Here is an 18,157-nt window from a genome sequence, read left to right on the forward strand (position 1 = left end):
AGTCTTTTACAGACAACCCACTAGTCTGAGATGCATAGGTCAAAGATTTATCCAAACAGGTGTGTATCTTGACCTCACACAGACATCTGAGTGCCCTATAAAAAGCTTTTGGACCCATCTATTATTTGTTAAGCAGAAAGAAAAACCCTAACTCACATGTCATGTATTGTTATGAGTTATGTAATATGTTTTTTTTAATAACAATTTAAAGATATGTGGTACAAAAGGCTCAAACAGGTTAAGTTCATTTCAGTGCACGTTTCAGAAACATATTTGAACTGCTTCCCTCTGTTGGCTCTTGTGCTTTGTGTTTATTTTTACTTCATTTAGCTTGTTTCCATTGATTTGTTGCACCTGTTTGGGGTTTTTTACGCATGTGTTCCCCACTACCCAAATAAACGTGTGTGTATTTACTGCCTCGGTTTTCTCTTTGCCTTTCTGTCTCAGCACCTGTTATTCTTACTCAACACCTGTTTCTATTCATGGACTTTGTCTTCTGCAGCCTTTGTGGACATCCTCAAAGCTGAAGTACAGGTTTTTCTTTGGGTCCACATTATCCCCACCCCGTGACAGTTATCACTTAACTCTGCAGCTTTGCTCTGATTACCAGAGTTTCATATTGTGATTGTCACCTGTTCCCAACTGTGGTTGACTCACCATGTTGATGATTTTGGCTACAACAGGAAGCTGCTTCCAGTTCTAAAGCATGGCCTGCTCACCAAACACGATGCCATGTATAAATCCAGATACTCCCCTCAGGAGTTGGGAGAGAACAAAATCACAGCTAAAAGAGCCAATACATTCAGATGGCCAGAAAAACAGCTCTGTTTAAAGATATGGTGATTTAAGTCTACTTTGCACTGGTTTCATAAAATGAAGTTGTAGTGCTCATTCTGAAGAAGGTACTAAGAAAACCATTATTTGAGCTCAAAATATTACCTCTTTCAATTATGAATCATGATTAGTTGACATTTATAAAAACTATATATAAGTAACTGCATTGGGGGGAAAACTGTGACATTACGGTGACACTGAATGGAGTTATCATTTAAATCTGTAATTCTGCTCAGTTTAACAGTCACATATCGAGTTTCAGTTCATTCGCTATTCTGTCCCCAACTGTGGTTCACCCGTCATGTTCACAACAGGATTTTGGCTACAGCACGAAGCTGTTTTGTGTTCTAAAACATGGCCTGTTCAGCACCAAACACACTAAATCTTGTAAGAGGTAAAGAACATAACTTCTTTCTGTATGGTTAAATATTTGCTTGTTGTAAATAGGGACAAATGTGTAACTACATGCAGTACTGTATGAATAAAGAACTAACTTTAAATGAGGAACTCTTAAGTTTAATCAGATTCTTCCTCTTTTTCTGTGTTAACCCCACACAGATTCAAGACCTGAACCAAGAGGAGCTGCAGTATGGAAGGGAAAGGTACAGTCTATGATTGTATATGACCTAAATTTCTACAAATACCTGTTATACGCTAAGTTAAAAGCAAAGATGCACTCTGGGTAGTGACGTCATACAGTTGCATCGTTGCAAATAGTCAACCAGCACTTAGTTTAGTTGAAGATGAAAACAATCTGTCACACGAGGACGAGAGAGTGACGGAAAACTACTGGTGTCTATGCGGCTAATGCTTGACAATGGCAACAGCGACTGAGAGCGTTTGTTGTAAAGCACCAAAACTTTGAAGCCGTATGGCTTAATCCAGATGTTCTTTGGGCAGCACTTGTTAGCCTCCATGACCGGTGTCCGGTCTTTAAGTGATAAGATTATGAATCCTGCTTCCGGGCCCAGTCTGCATTTAATAAGACTGTTGTGTTTTTAACATGTTTTAATGCTTGGTATCTTGTTCCATTTAATCTCAACAAGCCCCTAAAAACAGTCAGTGATCACTGTCGGCTTCTCTCGGCTTTTATTACTGCTAATCACTTTAAAGCTCAGTTTTTAAACCCTTACGATGTACCTACAGCCCAGCCCATGCCGCAGTGTGACTAACCTTGTATCGTGGATGGATTATCTCGGTGGTTCTCCTGACTAGGGTTGCCAACCGTCCCTTAAAATACGGAATCGTCCCGTATTTCGAAACAAAAGAACACGTCCCGTATTGAGCTAATAAGGGACGCACTTTGTCCCGTAATCCAGTGAGAATCAAAAGTAGTCTATAAATGTTAATGGAATTAACGCTTTGTTTGAAAGCATAATTCCCAGCCCCTCTCCTGCTTTGTGACCAATGCGCTGACAGCACACTTATGACAATTCGAGTATGACAATTCAGATTACCGCTCATCTCATTGGTCGAGGAAAGGTCGCTTGCGGAGAAAATACCGGAAGACAACAGATGACCACAACAAGAAGCATGGCCAACAGGGAAACAAACGCCGACACTGCGGTGCAAGTCTCGGACGACAGTACACCTAAAGCTGGGCAGACACTGTGCGATTTTTTCAGTCACGTTATTCAGCTCCTGCTCAAACTGCACGATTGACTCGCAGGGGTTAGAAGTTGGTAGGTCACGATGCAGGGTCTCACACTCTCACCGATGCTCTGATGCGACCTGAGAGCTCACACTGTGCCTCCATAAAATGAAGTTTATAACAGAAAATCTGTCGCTCGCGCTCTCTCTCTGTCTTTCACTCACACAGACACACCACCACCATCAACTTTGCTAAATTGCTAATGAAAAACATTGATCAGGCAGCTGTGATTGAGCAGCGATGTAGATCCAACTATTTTCACGGTTGTTGTGGTCGTGATAATTTTGTGAGGCCACATCGAAAAGGCTCGGATGAGCTTTCCAAAGTTCTACAAGTTGTGCCTCCATCGCTTGTGTCCAGATCACACGCTGCACAGCCGTGCTGCTCCGTCTTTTTCACCGACGTTTACGTGTTTGCGCGTGAGCAGTGTGAGCGCCTGTGGTGAGACCCTCACGAGCGATTGATGATCGGGAGCTGGTCGTGAGGTGTTAATCACTTCTCTTTACCCCACGTATACTACACGACGCACGATGAAGGCCAAAATCGGTCCGATCACTCAAAAATCGGCTCAAAATGGGCCAAAAACCGCACAGTGTAAGCCCAGCATTAGAGCAGCAATGTTTGTTCCCCTCAGAGAAAGGGAAGAATGGGAAAAGGAAAACACCTGGCTGGAAAAAGTTAATATGGGCATGTGCAGTGAATATCAGCGCTATGTGGCCAGAAGTGTGATAATATAATTTATTTTGTGTAATAAACAACTGCAAGGATAGATGATTACAACAAATAGATGACTAATACATAAAAGTAATACATAGATGAATAATGATGATGAGTTATGATGCGTAATCATGGGAACAAGCGGGTTTACAAACAGGAGCAGCTGATTAGCATTAGAAAAGCTGAAATAATACCTCAACTGAAGCCAATTGTACTAAATGCACTAAATGTGCACTGTTACAAGAATGTTTTTCTTTCTATTGTTTTCTATTATTTTAAGTTAAGCAGGACAGAGTTCTTTTAAAGAAAGATTTACTTATATTCTCAAAAGTTAAGCATGACAGGCTTCTGTTTAAGAAAGAGACCTGTTTTACTGTGTTAATGTTGTCATTTTGAGCTAAAAATAAATGGCTAAATGATCATTTGTTTCACATGTGTTCATATCACAAAGAATAGAATATGCATCTACTTAAATCAACTTCAAGTCAAATGGTTAAAAAAATAATTTCACACACAAAAAAAGAGCTAGAAAATTCACCACACTGGGAAGGGTGAAGACAACTGGGTCGCCCGGCCCTGGCCACGAGGTGTCCCTTATTTATTTTTCAGGGAGTTGGCAACCCTACTCCTGACTGATGTTTGGTCTGTTTACAGCATCCTGCCATGCGATTACATTTGCCCCTAACCATTGGGAACCCTCATATTAACTTTTATAGAATTGAAAAAAGTCCTCCGTTCATTAGCGTTCGTCCTCCAGCTTTACTGTTTATGTTATGCTAACATGGCTTTGTCGCGCTAGCGGTCACATAGCACATCATTATATACCAGCTAGTCCAACTTCAGTAACCCTACAAACGTCACTGCTGTTTACTTTCCTGTCTTCATTTATGTTGGAAGTGATAGCAGAGCTGTACGTTTGAATTTGTTTCATAAATCCCTTTAGCTGGAAGCTAGCGAGCTAACTCCCTGCTAACTTCTAACTCAGTTAACCCTGTCATGCATGAATTATGACAACCTTAATTTTCTTCTTAAGCATTTTTAGTCATCTTTAGGCATGAAAAGATGAATAAAAATGCTTAATAGACGTTGTCATGGGACATGGCGAGGGATCTACTGTATTCAGTCTTTCAACCACTTATGCAAGTTCACTGGCTTGACAGAAATGGTCAGGCCTTGTGTTTAAAAATAATAACACAACATAAAAATTAAAACGTTCTTCATTTAAAACAGTACTGAAGTTAACATGTGTAATCAGCATAAGGTAGCAAAATTTTAAAAAAAAAAACAATAACAAAAAAGTTGCTTTAAGTATGTTAAATATTTTGGGGGATTCATAGCACATCAGGGTCAAGAATTCACAATATTAAAAAATATGAATAAATATGCTATACTGTAGTAATGCTTTCTGATCTGTCAACAGGCATTTTGATGGCAACCGCAAGTTAATTAGTGGTTAATTAGCAAGTGTTTTCTTCATTTTTACACCTTCTACATTGAATCCAATATTTTGTAAATAATAATAATAATAATAAATAAATAATAATAATAAATTAGATAATTTAAGGAAACATATCTGATCAAAACTAACAACATATTCAAAGCATTTTCCTTAAAATGACAGTTCTGTTAGCAAGCAGAAACTGAGACAGGCAGAAGAATAAACAAACACAAAGACAACATATCAAATTCATTGACATAGAAAAGACATTTTGTTGGCAAGCCAGTTAAGATAAGTACCTCCTAAATATTGTACAGGTCTTAAAACAGCTCTGGCCCTTGTGGAGAATGCTTCCAAGTGTTAGAGCCTGTGGTAGAAGATATTTTTTGCCATCTTTTATGCTCCTGAGCTCTTCAGCAGTCACATGGATATGTTGTACTTAGTCAAGATTAAATTTAGTTGAGTGATGATATGAGTTGCTACCTTATAAGGTATTCATTCATCCAACATTCATTCAAGTTGGATGTCCAAAAAACTCACTGAAAAGCCTTCAGCTAATCCAAAATGCTGCAGCAAGAGTCCTGACAGGGACTAGAAAGAGAGAGCAGATTTCTCATGTTTTGGCTTCCTGTTAAATCCAGAATTCAAAATCCTGCTCCTCACATACAAGGTCTCAAATAATCAGGCCCCATCTTATCTTAATGACCTTGTAGTACCATATCACCCTATTAGAGCACTTCGCTCTCGCTCTGCAGGCCTACTTGTTGTTCCTAGAGTATTTAAAAGTAGAATGGGAGGCAGAGCCTTCAGTTTTCAGGCCCCTCTTCTGTGGAACCAGCTTCCAGTTTGGATTCAGGAGACAGACACTATCTCTACTTTTAAGATTAGGCTTCAAACTTTAGCTTAAAGCTTTTTTTCTAAAGCATATAGTTAGGGCTGGACCAGGTGACTCTGAATCCTCCCTTAGTTATGCTGCAATAGGTGTAGACTGCTGGGGGTTTCCCATGATGCACTGAGTTTTTCCTTTCCAGTCACCTTTCTCACTCACTCTGTGTTCATAGACCTCTCTGCATTGAATCATACTTGTTATTAATCTCTGGCTCTCTTACACAGCATGTCTTTATCCTGTCTTCCTTATCTCACCCCAAACAGTGTTATGAAACAACTCAGGTGGACCCAGATAGCAGACCACACGGGCACATTAGATGACAGTGCAGATGGTTTATTTACAGTGAAGGAGAAACATTAACATAGTTCAGGGATCGTGTGGGAACTGGAGGAGAACTCAAACGGTCTACGGGAAGGAAAAAGAGTGGCAAATGTGGATTACGTGAGGTAGGAGAGTTGGAGAGCTTACTGGTCACAAATCTTGGTAATAAGCTTGACTGAGCAATGTGAGGAACTGGTGACAGCGCAGGCATTCCAGGAAAAGACAAACTCTGAGGAACAAGCTGGTGACTGTCTGCCAGACCTCTTCCTGTCTGAGTTTCTGAGTGTTTTTGGTGAAAGAAACTGTATTCACTGACACCTTGACTTTCTTTGGAATTTCTTTGTGACTTACATTTTTAAGTCTTATGATGGTCTGTCTCTCTTCCATTGTTAATTGCTTTTTTCTCACCATTTTTGTAGCAACACACTACTTTCTGCAATACAATACTGTCCAACTGATGCTCACAACGGCATGGTACCACAGTGTATTCCAACACTGCTTTTATGCAGACAGAGGGGTTGTTTGTAAGTAATCCAGAGAAGTCAGAACATGCTGGCATTTATTTTTATCCTTAAGGCTAATATCTCATAATTAGCATGTTACACTTGGAGCATATTCGTCTTCTCTCTCTCAAATATTAACCCAACAACAACAACAAAAGTAACCCAACAAAGACCTGTACGAATCGTTGGGATTTATTTTTATCTGTAAGTATAATATCTCATAAATAGCATTGCATATTTGTGTTTTGTCTTTTACTGCACACAGTGTAGAATAGTCTTCACTCACTCTGATATCAACACACTGAGATCCCTACACAAGAATGTGGATGGGAGTTTTAGTACCTACAAGACAACGAGGCCATAAATCAGGTGCTGCTGGTGTGCACTCTCCCTTATTCTGACCAGAGGGCAAAAGATGGTTGCCATAGTAATGGGGCGTTGCTGGCAGAAGGCTTATCTCCAAATAAGGAGATGCTCAGAAAGCTGCAGAGAAAGAAATGTGAGCTGAAGCGCTGGATCTTAGCCAAATAAGGAGATCTGTGGCTTTCCTCCAACTCTTGACCAACTCTTGACCTTAGTATCCTGTTTATCACACGTAACTAAAAGCATTTACTGTCTGCGTGTGGTGCTCTTTTAGATCATCCTGGGATCAAAGAGACTGCCGTTTTTAACTCCAACCTTTGACTGCTTGAATAAAACAAAGATAAAGTGATATGTTAAGTTTGCATTGCCTTCTCTCATAAAAGAACTCAGCAGAATTAGTAGCACCAGCTTTCAATGCTTTCAACCTCCATTGCTGCAGTTTTAAATTTTTAACCCATTTTGTGTTTCCTGAAAAAGGCAATTTTTACATAGGCATCAGTCAACAGATCTTAGCATAATCTGATAAAATTCATATCGATCTCTGCTGCACTTGATGTAACCGACCACCACAGCCACTGTGTACCAGTCAATCACTGTTCTTTACTTTGAATCTATCACAGTACAGCAAACTTGTTTATCCTGCACTAAACTGCAGAATATTTTCATGCAGTGTTTAAATAGCAGTTAATCCACTTGAGTTTGATTTGCAGCACATTTCATAATATAATAAAAAAGATAATGTCACATTTTCCGGCACAATATGTCACGGACCCGGTTCCGGGGACTCGGGGTTCGTGAACAGTGTGGACCTTTATTGTTATTAGTGTATTGGATGTATGTTTGCTGCACTGTGTTCTTGTGTTCAATGCTGGTGTGTGTATGTGTGTGAGGCTGGAGGATGAAGGACAGCCACCTGCAGGCCTGATGGGTGTGGCCCTGCCAGCTGCTGGTCACGCCTAGCTTACCACACACCTGCTTCTGATCAGGATCGTCGGGGGAGCTACTTAACAGAGCGATGGAGCTTCCTCCGGCGCAGGATCGTTGAGTTAGACTCCATGTCAGTGTTTCTAGTGTTGTTAAAGTGTATGCCTGCCGGAGTTGGTGCCATAACGGCTGTGTCTGTGTTTTTCCCCAGGAGGACAGTGGAACACAGGACTGCAGGACGTCACGGGAGTCGAGGGAGCACTTTTGGAGATTCAATGTGTGGTGTACAATTACCTCACTGTAAATAAACCCACTGTTCATTCCATTAAGTCCAGCGTTTGGGTCCTATTTCCCCATCTCCCCACGATCTGCCAGCCAGACCGTGACACAATATCTGGTTTAAAAACACTCCTTATCTTCAAATCTAACATCTCTTCTTTCTCTCCTGTCCTCTTTCTTATCTTTCTCCATCTCTGACAGAAGTTAGTTCTTTTTCTTGTCTCTCCCTGTGAAATACAGAAGCTCCAAAAGTTGATTCTGTTCATCTGGACGTAGTGTTTTGTGGGAGAAACGTTTCATCACTCATCCAAGTGACTTCTTCAGTCTCAGCTGACCCAGGGGAATCTACACCGAGCCTGTATGGTTTACCAAAAATACATAAACAGGGTGCACCTCTAAGTCCGATTGTCTGCATGATCAACTCGGTCACCTATAACATCTCCAAGTTTCTGGCTTCGATCCTCAACCCGCTGGTGGGCAGCTCTGAACACCACATCCAGGACACCCTGGATTTTGTTGTAATGTCCTGATGACACCTATTTTGTGATCCAGTGGATTATGGCTATGTTCACACTGCAGACGAAAGCGCATCAAATCTGACACCTTCGCACAAGAGACAGCACAAGAGGCTAACACTGATGAGGTTGGGTAGTTTTCTGTACCCTGTTCATATTTTTGAGAACTCATACTAGTTTATAAGTTTTTATATGTATCTGTCTGATAGGTGTGGACAGTCCTACATTACCTGGCGGGTGAGTGGCTGTGGGTGGGTGGAGAAGAGATGCAATATGTGGATATCCCACGCTGCCTAATTGAAAGCTTCTGTGGTGTCCTTGAGAAGAACGGTGCTGCATCCTTTGGTATAAGAAATTGCCAGCTCAAAAGGAAGTTCTTATGTTACAAGAAGCCTTAAACACATTACATTCAATGAAGTACTGTAGTGTAACAAATACATGTACTTGATACTTTGTCCACTTTCATACACTGTGCTCAAAACATGAATTACAGTCATGATATTTTAATTATCAAGTCATGATATTTACTCGAAGTAATCATTTTATCATCTTTTAGAATTCACATTCAGTAAATTCTGTGTACATAATAATTCTACCAGTCTCCTTAACGTATGGTCAGCCAGCTTTTTAATAAGAAGCAAAGATGAAATCCTGAGGCCACCCAAGTGGAAGCCCCACACCATCTAGCTACACCTTAAAAAAAAACAACAACAACAAAAAGAAAAAACTATGACTATGCCCAAACAACAAACAAAGGCAGCTCTGACCGTGGACATCCAACAGAAACAAGTCCGAATACTGCTGGCAATACAGACCAAGCTCTTGCCACAGTTGTACAAGGACTGAATGGACAAACAACAATGAAAATAATAATAATGACAATGTGCAGTAAAAAACACACACTCATTCTTTTTCTTTATTAAGCAAAGTTACAGTGCTGTGTTATGTTGTGTTGTGTGTAGTGCCGACATGGGTCAGTTTCCATATTCGTTGTGCTATTGTACTAGTTATGACTGTGCAATGACAATAGGGTTATCTCTATCTCTCTACTACGGTGTATGAATAATAAACAAGAAAGAAGATGCTGAGCATGTGGTCCATTATCAAACTGTAAAGAAACATCCACCAAACGTCTTTGTTGAAAGGTAATACCTAAAATATGACTGATTCAAACAGCCGTCATAAATGAATCAGGGATCTGTAGAGTGTGTTAAGTTGTAGTATAACAGCAGACATTGAAATCTACCACATAAAAGCAAGGGTGGGAGGGTGTTTAGATGATCTCTGCAAGTGTGAGGCTGTTCCTCCAGCACAGAGAGCTTCAAAAACCCTCAACAAAAATCAGATTCTCCAGTTACAGACAAACAAAAAACTCCAGCATGGAGAAGGAAACGTGGTCCGGACCTTGCTAGATGCTGCTGGTCTGAATCACACATTAGCAGAGCATTTGTTGTTCCCACTGACCCATGTGGACAGTGACTGTGAAGAGCTGCTCTGGCAAACTGTAAAAGGGACAGAAAATGTAAAAAACCAAACAGGATTTCTAAAAAAGACCATCTTAGAATCAGTAATGACAGAATGTACCCTGCCTCTGTCCCAGTGTTAGGTGGGACACACATAACACTGGGAAGATGGCTTATAGTAGGGATTCTGTAGAAAGATTGCTGGCTCTAATATTAATGCCACAAAATCCAAGAACACAATAACAGTTAATACCTCAGATTTCTAGAGCCATTTAAAAAAAGTCAGTCTATGCATCTACTGTCTTCTGCCTATTTAATCCAGGGTCACAGCGGGAGGGTGGGGGGGGCTACAGCCTGTCCCAGTCGTCATAGGTACAGTCAGCCTGGACAGGTCACGTCTTTCGCAGGGCTAACAGAGAGACAGACATTAGTTAGAGTTGCAAATCTGTTTAAAATTACAGCAAGTTTTCAACAACTGTATGACTAACCACGTGTTTCTGTGTGTATAGTCCACTTCTCAGGCAGCTGCACTTAATTTTTGTATTCCCTTTCAGACTGACCTCACAAAAGGCTGATGTGGCTGGTCCAGTGGTCCAAATTAAGTATAGTACCTTTGATCAGCCATTATTCCAGTACAACCCCTGCACCGCCTTCATTTTAGCAGTCCTGGAGTGCGTACTCTTACGTATTTTTCCTACACCTGAATAAAAAATATGTTTACAAATAACAGATTCAGCTAATTGTAAAAATAGTGCTGTTGACACAGGGACACAACAAAGAGAGGAGGGCAAAGTCTAATTTAAGCATACACAGGTTTTGTTGTTCTGCTCTAAGGACAGAAAATGTTTAGTGTTAACCTAATTCACTGATCATTTACATTATTCCCAAGAGTCTGTCAGCCTTTGCATGATGTACGAGCTGTAAGCAGACTCTCAGGTGTGGGAGGTGTGCCAGTAGGAAAGCAGGTCTAATAAACCTGCATCCTGAGGTTTCTCATGCAGGATTAAAGGAGCCAGACTTTGTTTAGACATCTAGAATTTTATTTTACACTGACCCTGGGTCAGTGTGTGTATGATACAGTTTAAATGAAGCACTGGAGCTAGAAGAACTATAGCCAATCAGCAAATTTATTGGGAATATGTGGTTGGCAATAATTATTTTAGTTAACTAGTAACTTAATTACCAATTAGCAGTGACACAAGCTAAAAATTTACTTCCCTAACATAATTTAAATAATAACTGTCCATCCATCCATCCAGCCTAAGCAGAGAAGCCCAGACCTCCCTCTCCCCAGCCACCTCCTCCAGCTTGTCTGGGGGAACACAAAGGCGTTCCCAGCCCAGCTGAGAGATATAATGTCTCCAGCATGTCTTGGGTTGACCCCAGGGGTGGGCCATGCCCGGAACACCTCACCCAGGAGGCGCCAAGGAGGCAACCTGATTACCGCTAATAAAGTATATTTAATGGACTGGTAATGTACAATATCTCTTTCTTATTGTTAAACCATTGACCACAACGCAAGCATGTGAGGTCTGTAGTTCTTTAGGTGCTGTTCTGGGTTCTTTTATGACCTCATGGATGAGTCATCAAAGCACTCTAGGATTCATTTAAATACTAATTTGAATAACAATTTAAATAGCAAAAACATAATTAAAAAAATGGTCAGGTTCATCGACGTTACAAGTTTCCTCCCTCCCACCATGGTTAGCTGGAGTTCCATAGCTTTAAAAATGGGTTTTAATCATTTCCAGCATGATGATGCCAAATACTTTGTTTCCCAGATGTTTTGTTTTTGCGTGACATGAGGTGTTACTTTAAAACTGAAGTGGCCTTTTCCATAAAACTCGGGTAATCATAGTTAATCCATGATTTGGGGTTGAGGTTGCATTTTCACAGCTTTTTTTCCACATTCAAAACTACCTGGAATACATGGAAATCACATGATGCTTGTAAAGAAAGCAGCAAAGCGAGTTATTAATTAATGAGACAACTAAAGGTTGTAAGCTTTGAGTTAAATAGCAAAACAAACAAACAAAAATAATAAAAACATCCCACATGATGATTTCTTCTTTGATTGAGAGCCAAAACAGAAGCAGAAAGATCGCTAAACTACATTTGAATGCTGCTGCTTTGCATCTTTCTGGGGAATGACACAAAGATGCAAATGCTTCTAACATAGGTGGAGTCACCTATGCTAAAGAAAAGCTTTGACAGGTCTTTCACAGTACATGAGTGTCTCACATCATCAGTAGACGTTGAGGTTCCCCCTTATCTGTTGCCAAGGTGAGTTCTGCTGTAGAAACTGATATACAGTGTAATGAATGGTTTAACCTGCTGATAGTATTTCACTTATGTGTGGCTCACTTCACTAGGAATGATTATTCAGGTGTTAGTTATTTTAAAAAAAAAAAGTTAATTTAGCTTTTTAGTTATTTGTTCCATACATGATTTAGGCGTGTGAAATTCTTGTAGGATGACATTGAGCAAATGCATTAGGTAAAATATTAATTTGATAAAGTAACATTACTTTGACTAAAGATCAGTAACATTTACACAGTACTTGTTCTAACCAAACCTCACCCAAATATCATTTTATTATTTTATATATTAGTATGTGTGCACAGATCTTCATGCAATGTCATTTTTCTTGTTTAAATTTATAGTTGATGTATATTTAAAAATACAGATGTTAGAGGAATTGATTTGCTTTAAAAAAATTATGATATTTATTTATTATATTTATATTGAAAGGTCATTTTTATTCATTATATAAACTTCTCCTTACATTTCCTAACACTATATTGTGTCCTACATTGTCATTGCTCAGAAAGATATATAGACTCATTATCAGTGAAATGTTGTGGCAGCGCAACGGACTCCAGTCTTCCCCTCTGTGATTCTTTTCCTTTCTCTGGCTGTGCATACCTTCTCATTACAGTGTCAAGGCATCCTAAGGAAGATGTTCATTCTCATCCCTCTGCTGCTTTTTCTTTCTCCTGTGTGTGGGGATCTGTTAAACTTTAAACCTTACTCTGGGTCTTACATGACAACTTGGACAAATGCCCAGACCTTCTGCAGGAAGTACCACACTGACCTGATCACAATCAGAAATGAACAAGAGAACACATTCTTTAATGGCCAAGGGTGGATCGGGTTATATCGAGCTAATACAAATACATGGAAATGGTCCAGAGGAGACGAGATAACTAGCTTCACCAAGTGGGATAGTTCTCGTAAGTAACATGTTTTAAAGCTCAAATATTTATCTTATACTTTTTTAGGTGTAAGTGCAAATTATTGAGCTAGTTATTGAGTTATTATAGAGATTGCAAGATCAAATTCTTTGGTATTAACACAAGAGTACTTTGTATTGTAAAGTACTATATTTATTTATTTATTTGTCTGTTTGTTTGTTATTTAATTGAAGCACTTTTCATAGGCCACTTTTTGCCAACGTCGGTGGCCAGATTTGACGCTTCTCAGCATGTTTTGCAATTTTGTTAGATGTGCCGAGGTTGAAACTGCACTGAAAAAAGTATTCAGTGTTAAGGACAGAAAACTTTCACACATATACATGATCAACACAAAAAGACACAAAAAGGCTTTTCTAGTAATTAATATTTCTTCTCTGCTTCTTCTTCTTTCAGAGCCAGGTCAAAATGGAGACTGTGTATATAAGAAAAATGGTGTATGGTTGACTGACGGTTGCGATGTCAATCGTTCTTTCATGTGTTATGATGAGAAACTGGTTTTGGTGAAGGAGAATAAGATGTGGGAGGAGGCATTAAACCACTGCAGGTCTCTGGGTGCAGTGGACACAAATGATCCCAACTCTCCCTACAGGAACCATCGCTACAACCTGGCCACACTGATCACTACTGATGACCACACCTATGCACGGGAGAGAGCACAACAAGCTAGCACTGATGAGGTTGGACAGTTTCCTACAGCTTATTCGTGTTGCTGAGAAGCTCATACACCATGTTTACAATTGTCTCTCTGTTCAATGTTGTCAGGTGTGGACGGGCCTGTGTAACCTGGCTGGTGAGTGGCTGTGGGTGGGTGGAGGACAGATGCAATATGAAAATATTCCAAGCTGCCCGACTAATGGCTTCTGTGGCGTCCTCGAGAAGAGTGGTACTGCATCCTATGGCATAAGAAACTGTCAGCAGAGAAGGAACTTCTTCTGTTATATAAAGCCTTGAATCTGACCACATTTACTCAAGAACTACTTTAGTTTAATTTTGATTTCCTTATTAATGACTCTTAGTTTTGACTGCTCAAAAGTTTGTACCCCAACCGCATTAACATTTTCCCTGAAAACTCATACTTTCATTGTTCATATGTGATAATAGAAAACAATCATGGCACTGCCAAAGTTAGAAACAAGTATCTTTACATACAATTACAATTTTGTGTGTTAAACATTACTTTGTCAGAGAATCATTGGCATTGGCATGCAATTCCTTCTTGCTTCCTGGAGTGCCCGCTACAAATTCTACATTTCAGCAGCAGTGGAGGAGTTATCAGGTGGTGTAGGTTTAATTCCTTTTCTTAATTTGTCAAATAATTTGCACAGAAAATGACCAAAAACACTTGATGTAAATTCTTTCATTGTTTTTTCTTCTGCTTGTGGCAGTTTTTATCATGAATATCCACTGCTCTGCTGTCACACAACATGCTGCATGACAGGTGTAGCCAGTGATTGACAATGGCCAATTAATAAAGTACGTAGTTCAAATCACTGGGCAAAACAGCATCTGTATCTGTATGCAGTATCTCTGTGTTCCATGCGAGTCGATGTCCATGTCCATGGTCGGGTTTCATGTTTCATGTCTTAGGTTCCCAAGTCATCACATGTGTTCAGGTTTTAGTTGTTTTTCCCAGTTTAGGATTTGTTCGGTTTGGGTGTTTCCAAATTCAGGGGTAGCATGCTTCAAAGTCCACATCTGTAAGCAATGACATCACAGTGATGTGACGAAGGCTGTCCAAATTTGAAGAGTCCTCCAAATGCGATGACAAATGCGTCTTCCTTTTCCCCAGATTTGAAGGATGGGTTGGGTACATCCTTCGTAGTCCACCATATCCTCGGATTCATTGCGGGTCATACGGGAGAATCTTTTGCACAAATTTAGAAGAAGAAGATGAATTTTGCGCATAACAATGGCGGACGAAGCGGGAGTGAAAGCAGGAGAGGAATACAATTAGCAGTTGTAGGAGACCCTATTGGCCCATTTCTATGGTGCTGATTAAGGCTAATAAGGTATATTTAATGGACTGGTAACGTACAATATCTCTTTCTTATTGTTAAATCATTGACCACTGGGGCTCGGTCACTCTGGCACAGCTGGCTGCCGGCGGAGCTCCCGGGCACGTCACTGCAACTCCCCCTGGCTTCTGCTCCACGGCCGCTGAGTGACCTCTCATCTGGGACTCTCCTCAGCTCTTTCTGGGACAGTGGCGCGGCTGCCCCTCTGTTGGTCTTCCTTGGTCTCTTGTGTTCTGGGGCCCTCTGGATGTCTGGAGTTTTGATCTCCTCCATACCTGCTTCATGCCCTGGAGGACGGGGCTGTGACCCCCCCCCCACACCCTCTAGCAGATCATTACATGAAGGAACCTTTTAAAAACAAGTCAAAGGAGCTTGCAAAGAAAAGCGTCTGGACTTCTTTAAGTTGCTTGAAGACGTTTCACCTCTCATCCGAGAAGCTTCTTCAGTTCTAAGGTCAAATGGTGGAGAGTCCCAGATATAAACCTAGTGGGAGTAACCCCCCACAGAGGGACAAAAGGACCCCCTGATGATCCTCTAATCGCCTGAGCCAAGGTGTGAAACTGGGTGTGGGTCCCAATCAGCCAGAGTTTCGGGTGTGTTCATTGTGAAACCTGGCCCCACCTTATCATGCGAATTCCTGAGGTCAGATGGCCCAGGATGTGAGTGGGCGTTAAGGCGTCTGGGAAGGGATCTCAAAACTGGATTATAGATGGCAGAGAGTTGGTGTCGTAAACCCCCGCCTCTGTTCAAAGATGGTTGCTCACAGTGGACATAGATGGCTTCTTTCACTCCTCTTTCAAACCATCTGTCCTCTCTGTCCAAAATGTGAACATTGGCATCCTCAAAGAGTGTCCTTTATCCTTAAGATGCAGATGGACAGCTGAGTCTTGTCCTGTGGAGGTGGCTCTTCTATGTTGTGCCATGTGCTTGTGAAGTGGCTGTTTGGTCTCTCCAATGTAGAGGTCTGAGCATTCCTCGCTGCACTGTACAGCATACACCACATTGTTAAGTCTGTGTTTTGGCGTTTTGTCTTTCGGGTGAACCAGTTTTTGTCTGAGCGTGTTGCTGGGTCAGCTTTGCAAGCTCCTTTGACTACGATGACCTGGATGACTGAGAGCCTTCACAGACCTTTTAAAAACAAGCGCGTCCATGCTCACAGGTGTACACACGGGTGATCACACCCACAAGCTACACCCTTTTTGGCTCCTACCTTAAAGCACACTGTGCGCTGTCGATCTTACGTGCTGCACAATAATGTTTAACATTTAGTATTTACTCTTATATTCCCATATGTCATCATGATGTTGTTTATTCTATTGCTCTCAACAGGTGATCCAGGTGATTGATATATGTATTTTTTGTCTGCTTATTTTGTTGGTTTTTGTTTATTGCCCTTTCTCCCTCTTTCTTTCTCCTTTTTCTTTTCCTCATTCAAGTCTGTCCCGTATCTAACAAGGGAAAATAAAATAAACAATAAAAGGTGAATCAAATAGATCATTACGGCAAGGCTGGGATGGTCAATTTGGTAAAGTAAATCCGTTGGGCATCTTTCTTTACCTTTAGACAATAATTCTGATGGCAAAAGAGCCAAACGGGACAGGCAAAAAAAAAAAAATCATTGACCACAACGCAAGCATGTGAGGCCTGTACTTCTTTAGGTGCTGTTCTGGGTTCTGTTATGACCTCATGGATGGGTTATCAAAGCACTCTAGGATTCATTTAAATACTAATTTGAATAACAATTTAAATAGCAAAAATATAATTAAAATAAAAAATGGTCAGGTTCATCGACGTTACAAGTTTCCTCCCTCCCACCATGGTTAGCTGGAGTTCCATAGCTTTAAAAATGGGTTTTAATCATTTCCAGCATGATGATGCCAAATACTCCCAGATGTTTTGTTTTTGCGTGACATGAGGTGTTACTTTAAAACTGAAGTGGCCTTTTCCATAAAACTTGGGTAATCATAGTTAATTCATGATTTGGGGTTGAGGTTGCATTTTCACTGCTTTTTTTCCACATTCAAAACTACCTCATATACATGGGAATCACATGATGCTTGTAAAGAAAGCAGCGAAGCGAGTTATTAATTAATGGGACAACTAAAGGTTGTAAGCTTTGAGTTAAATAGCAAAACAAACAAACAAACAAAAAAATAAAAAAGATCCAAAATGATGATTTCTTCTTTGATTGAGAGCCAAAACAGAAGCAGAAAGATTGCTAAACTACATCTGAATGTTGCTGCTTTGCATCTGAAATGACAGAGATTTAAATTAATTTGTGGATGGAAAGCCAGAGCAATTCAAATGCTTCTAACATAGGTGGAGTCACCTTTTGCATAAATTTAGTAGAAGAAGAAGAATTTTGCGTATAACAATGGCGGACGTAGTGGGAGTGAAAGCGGGAGAGGAATACACTTTCAAATGTACATATATGAAAATCTGGTGGTACAAAATCTCCAAAAGTTGATTCTGTTCATCTGGACGCAGCGTTTTGTGGGAGAAACGTTTTGTCACTCGTCCAAGTGACTTCTTCAGTCTCAGCTGACTGCAGGTTTCCAATCTTATAAACAGGACATTTGCATAATGACTGAAACCAGCCCACTGAAGGAACAATGGGCTGGGAGGTCAGTTCCTTAATCTTAATTATGCAAATTCTCCTGACCATTGATCAGCAACTACAGATCAATGGCCATGAGTACCATTCACAGAAAGTTGGGGAATGGCTGCAATCACAGCATTTTGTACTGGTGGTAAAAAAAAGTTAAATTTTTGTAGTGGTTGTGGTTTTAGACTTTGTGCTTTTGCTTATGGTTATTTTTAATAAAAAATAATCTTTGTAAAAATTGCCAGTAAAATAGCTTGTATGGTGGGTCCTGCAGTTTTTCATGTAGTGGAGATTTCATCTGAATTTCAGGCGTGTGACCACGCCTCCTTCACGCCCCTCCGGCCTCAGGCTATAAAAGCCCCCCTTCTCAAATACCTGCTGTTCTC

The 18,157-nt window shown here is 40.4% G+C and overlaps 1 protein-coding gene across 1 annotated transcript; it reads left to right on the forward strand.

The window, feature by feature from the left end:
* Positions 1 to 12,856: 12,856 nt before the first annotated feature.
* LOC146633081 (macrophage mannose receptor 1-like) lies at positions 12,857 to 14,102 on the forward strand. Its single transcript, XM_085351988.1, has 3 exons — positions 12,857 to 13,130; positions 13,545 to 13,828; positions 13,914 to 14,102. Exons 1-3 carry the CDS (start codon positions 12,857 to 12,859, stop codon positions 14,100 to 14,102), a joined length of 747 nt encoding a protein of 248 aa, XP_085208114.1.
* Positions 14,103 to 18,157: the final 4,055 nt, after the last annotated feature.

This window comes from Diplotaxodon limnothrissa, linkage group LG4 (assembly GCF_057381915.1).
Source record: "Diplotaxodon limnothrissa isolate DT_005_m linkage group LG4, D_limnothrissa_male_GT1.1, whole genome shotgun sequence".
NCBI classification, from domain to species: Eukaryota; Metazoa; Chordata; class Actinopteri; order Cichliformes; family Cichlidae; genus Diplotaxodon; species Diplotaxodon limnothrissa.